Source organism: Anneissia japonica, unplaced genomic scaffold, assembly GCF_011630105.1.
Source record: "Anneissia japonica isolate Jap-2015-1 unplaced genomic scaffold, ASM1163010v1 scaffold288255_len135373_cov187, whole genome shotgun sequence".
In the NCBI taxonomy this organism is placed as follows: domain Eukaryota; kingdom Metazoa; phylum Echinodermata; class Crinoidea; order Comatulida; family Comatulidae; genus Anneissia; species Anneissia japonica.
This window is the reverse complement of record NW_022723571.1, coordinates 78,883-88,798: the sequence shown is the minus strand read 5'-3', so window position 1 is coordinate 88,798 and position 9,916 is coordinate 78,883. Positions and strand designations below refer to the sequence as shown.

At 34.6% G+C, this 9,916-nt stretch overlaps 1 protein-coding gene and 1 pseudogene across 1 annotated transcript in view; one reads left to right on the top strand and one right to left on the bottom strand.

The window, feature by feature from the left end:
* LOC117112281 overlaps window positions 1-2,865 on the bottom strand; it is a 6,192-nt gene extending 3,327 nt beyond the window's left edge. Inside the window, exons 1-2 of the mRNA XM_033255348.1 lie at window positions 2,803-2,865; window positions 7-1,422 (exon numbers count right to left, since the gene is read on the bottom strand). Coding sequence (XP_033111239.1) covers window positions 7-1,422; window positions 2,803-2,865 — 1,479 coding nt within the window. The remainder of the gene's footprint in view (window positions 1-6; window positions 1,423-2,802) is intronic.
* A 529-nt stretch (window positions 2,866-3,394) lies between these two features.
* LOC117112283 lies at window positions 3,395-3,570 on the top strand (annotated as a pseudogene).
* Window positions 3,571-9,916: the final 6,346 nt, after the last annotated feature.

The window sequence follows — 9,916 nt, the reverse complement described above, 5'->3', positions numbered from 1 at the left end:
GTCTACTGCTTTCTGAACTTCAGTGGTAACCCATGTACCAGTTAAAGCCCTTTCGTCAACAGAATGCGTACATGTATTTTGGCATTGCATTTCAACGCAAGTGCGGCATAAGGGAAACATAAGTTTCCCGCTGTTCCGATACGGAAGAACGGGATGAAGCAAATTTTTAGGTGGGTCTACTGTGCATTTAACTAGGCCGAAATAATCATTTATATCCGTTGACATATTTTTGGATGCCAAAATCTCTGGGTGACCAACAGGATATGTTCCGTATTTATTACAGTACGGATATAGGCTAGTGAAATCAATGTAATGAATTTCTTCGTTACTATTAACTTCGTAAAATAATCGCGCGGCGTTTGTTCTTCCCCCAAAGAAAGCGTCTCGTGGATTAATGGTAGGGTGAATGAAAGGAACATCAAGTACCTCTTGTTTCTCAATGGGAGTTAACGATCTCTTAATTTCCTTCCATTCATGTTCCCATATTTCTACGTATTCAAACTCGGGGAAATTTTCCTTTAGGAACTCAGATTTTTGTAGTGTCTTTAGATAAGTATCGGACATATTTACATCAGTGAAGGGATTCTTAGAATCGGGTCGATAGCATTTAGGGCACCCGTGGAATAGACATCCCATAAATTCAAATATAATTTTGGGTTCGAAAGATGCCCCATCGACTCTACACGGCCCAAGTCGTTGCTCGCCCCCGTTACGTGCGTGATTAATATGTATTCCCCTTTGTTTTGACTCATAACTTAACCACTCCATACTAGCAAATGAATGATTATCTATAGTCTGATAACCCGAAGGTGGGAATATAGCTATAGTGTTTGGTTGTAAAAAATTCCTAGCAAACACATAATTGCAGGCTGAAGCTATGGTAATTAAACCGTTAGAGAATGGATCTACTCCTTCTTTATCCTTACCATCGTTAAGCGTGGTAACTTGCTTAAAAATGTGTCTAAACGATAAACAACATCGCCTTAAAATGTCTACATCACTTATGCAGTAATCAATGAGTTCTTGTCTGAGGTTAAATACTTCGTTTTGTTTCTGATTGTACCAAGCAAAAAAATCACCCCTGGCCGATTCTGACATCTTATCGGGATCGAACATAGATATATCGGGGTAAGAGCCCACATAATCTTTATTTTCGATCGTATTGAACCTATGGGGAAAGTATCCCTTCTTTAATTCTTTGATACCGAACGTTTTAGGTAATTTTGATAGGGGCATAGGTAGGAAAGAAAGCGAATCAATAAATCGAATCGTTGTATCCTTAACTTTGATCGAAATTAATTTTCCGCCCCTAGAAACAACTTCCGGAATAACACCGTAAGAGTGTAAGTATTGCATGATAAAGTAACTATCATACCCTTGGAAGTTATGAGCAATACATGTAACATTTTGGTTATACGGATACTGTTTAAATAAGTATTCGCAAAATTGATAGCATGAATCCTCGCCGTAGAAAATTTTGGTTTTATCCCCGCAAATTTCGCATTGATCAGAATCTTTATCATCGTTAATACAGTTTAGACAGCTTTTTTGAAGGACGCATAAGTTAGGATGATGAACCCCCGTTTCTTGAGTACATTCAAAATCGAAAAAGAAATATTTTTCTATAGTCTTCTTATCTACCTTGTTAGTTTTCTTTTCAACCACCTTTTTCATGTAACAGAGATGACCCGTCTCTACCGTCGTCATACAAACTCTACATACATATTCACTGCATTTATGACCCTTTTTAATATAGCGATTACAGGTTTTACAAAGTTTCTTTGAATCGCAAAGGGTAACTCTACCTGATTTAGCGGTTCTATGGTTATCAAAACATTTTTGATTTTTAAATGAGCGTAAGCAGTCATTACATTTGACGACGATAGAGGGATCTATAGAAGGAATGCAATCGTGCGAGAGGCATAACTCGCACACGAACTTACAATTATGGTTAAAATTGTTATTATATCCCTTAAAACAAAGGTTACAAAAATGTCTCACTTCAAAAAAGGCTGTTAGTTTTGTTATTAAATCGTAGTGATTATCGTGATGGTATAAATAAATTTGTTTTTCTCTATGTTCACCACTAAAAATAACCGAGTGAAGATTTTCCCGGGAAATCACAATGATTTGATATTCGGGTAGAACATCCTGAAAACGTTTAAGCTCACTAATCCCACAAAGTCCCTTATCTACACCAGCCCTTCGTAATAATTGTTCAGCCTCTTGTTGCTGATATTATCTACCCTGTCTAATGTTATCCCATCTAGATTTATTTTTAATTTTGTCTTCTAACATCGAAATACCCGTTACAATGGCTTTAGAGCAGCAAACGTTTTCATCGTTTTCGTCTTTAATTCGAATCAAACACCGGGATCCCCCCACAGCCTTATCTATACCCTTTTTGAAAAAATGATTACCACCACCACCAATTGGCATAGGAATATGTAAAATATTAAATTGTAAATCGTCCCCCACTAAAATGTTCATGTGAGACTGAAGGACTTTAGAAATAGCCGCAAAAATTATTTCAGGAGTTATTCGTTCCCTTATCATAAATGGTAAGGAAATTGGGATATCTAAACCATTCGCTCTAATAACGAACCTAACCATATCATGCGGTTGAACATTTACCAAAATACTATCTAAAACATAATCAAGAATTCTATTAAGTAAAGGCAAAATTTCAATAATTCTCACATCATCCAAACCTATTAGTGTAATCAAGTGATCGCTTGCTAACATGTTAAATTTTTTATTGAATTTATTATTTAATTTCCGAATAACGCATAGTTCTCTTACGTCCATATCGTTGAAATTCTTGTCATCGTCCTCGTCGCTATCCTCTGATTCAGTATCTCGCATTCTCTTAGTTCCGCGATCAGGCTGAAATACAAGAAAAAAAAAAGTAGATATAATATAAATCTTTTTTTTTTTTTAAATCATAACAAATTAGGCAAAGCAGAAGCTAAAGTTAACTTACCAATTTTTTAGCGTGTTTCCCAGATCCGTATTGAACTATAACGTCTTCATCGTCATGGTAGTTTTCATCGTCTTCCTGTTCACTTTCATACATCATCTTCTTATGTTTACCTAGACCATGCTGCCGTCTCATGTCATTATTATAATCTTCGCTTTCTACGTCTTCCTCCTCATCATTATCTTCAAACATCATTTTCTTAAATTTACCTTGGCTGTGCTGTCGTCTCGCGTTGTAATTATCTTCTTTATTTATTAATTTACTATGTTTTCCTAAACCTAAACGTCCATGTCTCTGAATTTCAAATACAGCCTGTTCACACGCAATGCGTATGTCATCATCAGAATCATTGTCTTCCTCTTCTTCATCAAAATCGTTTAAAAAGTCAAACTGAAATAACATTTAAAAAAAAAATTAATACAAAAAAAAAAAAAAAAAAAATATCACAAACCCACGATGACGAATGTAAACATTCTCTTCTGAGTGTGAAGCGGGGCTTGAAAATTCCACCTGGAAGGACCTAGCTCAGTGATGACCATTCCTCAAGAACTTCGGTTTTGGAAGGAGGGAGAGAATGTAATCTGAGTGGATGCGAAAACAATTTTACTTACCAATTCATCTTCATAAAATTCGTTATCTAACTGTTCTTCTACAGCTTCTTCGGTTATTCTAATCAAATCGGTTGTAAAATTAAACTGAAAAAAAAAATACATTCTGTTCAGAATTAAAAAAAAAAACAAAAAACCAATTCTATTCAGTATTCAAAAAACAAAACAAAAAACTAACAAATTTAAAAGGAAATGAGAACTATTTGATAACTTACCAGTTCATCCACATCATTCGCCATCGCTAATAGAAAACCCCCGTTAACATCGAGATTCCAGTTAGAAAGGTCTTGTTCATCGGCGAAATTTCTGTTCATCATCTTCTTGGATAGTTATTCGTAGAGTAACACTAAAGTTTATGTAGTTAAAACTAATTGTATGTTCTTAGTCTATTTTTTTTTTAATTTATACACTTTGAAAATAAAGGTATTACGTAATGTCAAAAGCGGGTAATTCAAACCACAGACTCACCAGCGGTCACTGACATATCTTAGCCAATAGAAACCGTTCTTTACATAAGCCAATAGAAATCGTCCATTCCGCGCTACGTCACCAAATCTCATTCACCCGGGCAATTCAAACTATAGTCACTAAATTTACAGTCACTAATCTGTCACCGATAATCCCCTAACCTAACCCTTTTGTTTTCAAATTCAATACCCTCATTAATTTAATGGGCAAGAAGATTCTTTTGTGACTGTAAATCCAGCTGGCAGACTTATCTCCCTATTGTCTCAATTTTCACTCTCATTGTAACCAATTTCTAAAGAGCACACAATAGTAGACTATAAATTTTAAGGGAACATGACAAACTTAACACGTCACGCTACACATCGCCACTTAATTAATACCACTTTTTGTTTTTTAATATTTCAATAAACCCTCATATACCCCCTTCATATGCTTCAACCCATTATGTACAAAATAAAATTATTAAAATAATTAATAAATAATTATGAATTATGATGACGTAATATTCTATTGTGTCACTATACCTCCATATTAACTACTATAGTATAATATTGCACTTTTAATACAATACTGCAGCTATACTTCGTCCTGCCTCGCATGAATTGCAGTTGACGTGGTCACGAGGGCAGAATGGCTTGCATGAATCGCATGCCTTGCTGACTCGCAGTTTGTCAATACCCAATGCTGACCTATTTTTTGTATTTAAATTTTCACTTGTCATTGATTAAATGACAAACAGTATCATGTAGTACGGTGTAAGGGTTTTCATTTTTGCAGTATGTCTGTTTACATAAATCCAGCTTTTCATAAGTCACTATATTGGAAAGCCATTTATCTAGGCAGAAATCGCGAGTTTGTGATATCATTCTTTTGGTTGCGGTAGGAGGACCGATAACTTGAGGCGCTGCATAAAAAAAAAAACAGCGCCGATTATTATGTCACAGTTCCAGTGGCGGATTTAAAAAAAAAAGCGGGTGGGGGGGGGGGGGGGGGGCGCTGCCGGCCCGATCTCCCTCCCACTTCCCTATTTTTTCAAAATATAAAACAAAATTGCTAAAAAGAGAAAATTCAGTAGACCTATCATAGGCTCTACTGTACATAAACGTTTATAAAGAAAAGCTTGTATCTTCATTGTGTTTATTCATTTTGAACATTGTAATGTATACATTATATTTAAAACCCTGTTTCTCAAAGTGTTTCATTACACAAAGCTAATAATATTACGTTATAAGAACGTTGTATTAACGTTACAGTTTGGTAAAATCATTATTTTAAAGAACTATAAGTACATACTTACAACCTAATTTCACAGCATTATAACGTGTTAATTATAAAATTGTTGTGTGAACGTTATTTTGTGACATACCAAACCAGAGCATTCACGAATGTTTTGTGTTTGCTGGGGGCCGGGCAATATGTACTCTCGGTGTACCGAGATAGAATAATACTAAATACAGTTAAGTGTCATGCAAGACTCATTATATATAGAAAAAATGTCACTCATTACTATCGTGATTCATGTCTAGTGCCCTTAGATGGCACTAACATAAATGTGGCAAAGACAAGACAAAACAGTCACTCGTCGTAAAAATCAATCCAGGGTTAAACAGTAAAATGAGAGCTATAAAATGGTACAAAAATAATTTAAATCTAACATTTCATTATGAAGTTACAAGAGTTTAAACATACAGCTGTTTAAGGAACAATATTTGAGAAATCAGCCTTCAATGTTTACGATTTCGGATGTTTTGTAGACAGAAATCATCACTTTGTAATAATCGGAGTACTTTGTAATATCTGTCACACTTTGAAATTATTGTTGTCGCACTTTGAAATAATTAAGCTGTCGCACTTTGTAATAAAGTCTGTCGAACTTTGTAATAACTTGTTTGATTCAACTATGTTATAACTTTTAATGGATATAAAAACATATTGTAAAATGGTGCATATTATGGATGACTAATACTACAAGGTGACTTACTGCGTTACGTCGTACGTAATGCTAATAAAAAAAATGTGAGATTTTCTTTTCTTGTGCGCGTGCATGATACTACAAGGTCAATGTCATAAACAAGTTTTACTTTTACTGCGTTGTATTTAGTCCTTAATAAACGTATGTTGTGATTTTTTTTTTGTGCTCATGTATTGTACCGTACTAAGAGGTCAATGTCATATACAAGTTTTACAAAGTAATACTTGTGATTATAATCTTAAAACTCGTTTGCTTACTCCGCTGTATTTAGTCCCAAATTAATGTATATTTTGATATTTTTTTTTATTGCACTCGTGTATGTATTCGGATGTTTTGTAGACAGAAATCATCACCCAATCGTTAAAAATTGTTGTTCTAACATTGGAAATATGGAACAATAAGAGCATAGCATGATGTATAGATATATAAAGTTTAGTTTAGTGGAATAAAGTAGATTTGCAAAATTTTGACATTTTGTTTTGGTCATTATCTCTGAAACAGGATTTGCGACGAGTGACTGGTTTGGCTTGTCTTGTGTGCCACAAATAAGATTAAGCTTTAAGATTAATGTAATTACCTAATAGTTTCGTTAGATTTTAAGAAGACTACTGTATTTAAAATTTCCCAAAAGATTGGCTTTCCAGTGACTATTGCTATGCAATTATCTGGAAAATGACACGGGGTGCACTGTCCCTGTAATGCTTGAGCCTGACCATATGTTATTGAATGGCTCTCAAGATTAATAAGGTGCAAGTAGGCATGCATTTTTGTTACACAACTTTTTTTTTCCTGTTAAAAGAATCATGTTTGAGATATTAAAACCTGCTAATTGATTACATTCATTGGCGGCCAGGCAAACATTTTTTTGGTTGTGTACTCTTTTAAATCTTTCTTTTAGATAACATATGAATATGAAATAATTGTTAAAGTTAGGGTAGGGTCAAATGAGCCTCACTATTAATATCAGTGTGTATATTACTTAAATTTTGAAATAAAACTCTAGATGTAATATGCACTACTTAAATAATTTCTCTGGTATTAAAGTTTCCTTCAATCTCTATGTTTTTGAAATAACTTCTAATTAGCTTGATAATCATGCACTGTATTTACATTAATTAAGTATTTCAATTAAATGTTTAATAGCATAAATCGCCATGTGTCACTTCCATTCATTCCTCTAGTTTCACATGTTGTTATTACAGTACCACCAGTCTGTCGCACTTTGTAATAATCGGAGTACTTTGTAATATCTGTCACACTTTGAAATTATTGTTGTCGCACTTTGAAATAATTAAGCTGTCGCACTTTGTAATAAAGTCTGTCGCACTTTGTAATAACTTGTTTGATTCAACTATGTTATAACTTTTAATGGATATAAAAACATATTGTAAAATGGTGCATATTATGGATGACTAATACTACAAGGTGACTTACTGCGTTACGTCGTACGTAATGCTAAATCAAAAAAATGTGAGATTTTCTTTTCTTGTGCGCGTGCATGATACTACAAGGTAAATGTCATAAACAAGTTTTACTTTTACTGCGTTGTATTTAGTCCTTAATAAACGTATGTTGTGATTTTTTTTTTGTGCTCATGTATTGTACCGTACTAAGAGGTCAATGTCATATACAAGTTTTACAAAATAATACTTGTGATTATAATCTTAAAACTCGTTTGCTTACTCCGCTGTATTTAGTCCCAAATTAATGTATATTTTGATATTTTTTTTTATTGCACTCGTGTATGCTACTACGAGGTCAAGGTCATATATCAATAAATCAATGGATGTATAAGGCGCATAATACATCAGTCTCTATGCGCTAATAAAAAAAAAGACCAATGAAAGCGAAGAAGCAAGCAAAGTGGATGCGAGACGAGGTGCCGTTAGGGAAGAGTCAGTGTGCCGTTCTTCCGCACGTTGAGGGCCAGCCGACCGACCCCACGGAAACATAATTCACAGGATCACCGTCCCGACCCATTCCCTGACAACATCTGGAAACGACCAATATGCAAGTTTTACATTTATAATTTTAAAACTCGGTGGCTTACTGCGTTGTATTTAGTCCCAAATATTGTGATTTTTTTTTTCATTGCGCTTGTTGGGAGAAAAAAATTGTATGTGTATTTTCTACATATTGATAGACCCTAAGTCGATTTTAAAAAGCCTATAAACCCCCTAAATGTGAAGCCTCATTGAAAAAACTTTTGAGGGATTTTGAGAGAGGCCCAGCCATACCCACTTTATTGTCGGGGAAATAGCTTCCCCTCACTCCGTCGGGGAATTCGGACCCCCAGATGGGCAAAACGTGGCGCCACTACTGGTAGTATTGTGCACGCGCGAATCAGGAAACAGTCTGACAACATACGCTGCTTATTATAACGCAGTTAACTACACACATTTAAGCGCATGCACGAATGCTCATTTCCCCTCGTCGCTTGGATTCGATCCATTACACAATTTGGCCAAATCTATGCAGAGATCGTAGGACCGGACGGTCATGATTGATCTAGCGTCGCGTCGTCACGCAAATCGAAAGCTTATACTTTCACAACATACGTCCCTTTGGGACTACATACAATGCAGTAAGCCACCTAGTTTAAATATTATAAAACTAATTATCAGTAAAACTTGTACGTGACCTTGACATTGTATAATGCACGCGTGCAACAGAAACAATCTCACAAAATACACTGATTTGGGAATACAATTATAATTTCATTGGTAGGCCTATTTTTAAAACTTGGATAATACCTTAACCTTGTGCACGTACGCAACAAGAGTCTATCTTACAACATACGTTGACTCTGACGCTGACTACATGCAGCACATTGTAAAGTCACCGATTTTTTACAATTAGGCCTATCACAAGTATTTGCATAACTTGTATATGACCTTTACCTCGTAGTACCATAAACGAACGCAATAAAAAAATATCACAATATTATGTTTATTTGGGACTAAATACAACGCAGTACGCCACCGAGTTTTAAAATTATAGGCCTAATCACAAGTAGTATTTGTAAAACTTTGTGACCCAAGCTCACAAACAGGCTGTAGACTCGCACAGCACTCTATTGAGAAACAAGCCTCAATAGCCAGAACATGCCATAAAATATGAATTTCGTGTGAATTGGGTTTTTGTGTAATAAATAAAGTATAATTATTAATCTTACTATTCCTGAAGTTTGAGTTTAAAATTCTAACTGTAAAAGGCAAAATTTAGCCATTTTCAAATGGGAGTTAGTAAAAATTAATAGGAAATTGCCAAAAATAAAATCCTTTTTCTCAAAACTTGATTTAAGAAAGTTGAGAAGATGACAATTATTCAAACAGTCATAACTTTGCTTCCAGACACCCGATTGAGTTCATTTAACCAGGTAAATATAATTTCATTGTTCCCTAATTTAACTGTCATTTTAAAGCAAATGATATGTTCTATGCCATAATAACAAAAACTCATTTTGTCTTGAGGACGAGTTTACAGCCTGTTTGTGCGCTTGGGTCACATATGACCTTGACCTCGTAGTACCATACACGAGCGCAATAAAAAAGAAATATCACAATATACGTTTATTTGGGAATAAATAGAACGCAATAAGTCACCAAGTTTTAAAATTATAATCACAAGTATTTGTAAAACGTGTATATGACATTGACCTCGTAGTACCATACACGAGCGGAATAAAAAAAAAATAAATAAAAAAAATCTCACAATATACGTTTATTTTGGATTAAATAAAACGCAGTAAGCCAAAGAGTTTTAAAATTATAATCACAAGTACAGTAGTACAGATTAGCACCCTTGACCACAATGATCCCGTGTGTATTTATGGCCCATGTGCACGTTAAAAAATGCAGTACATTCTTCTTAAAAAAAGTAGGGTAT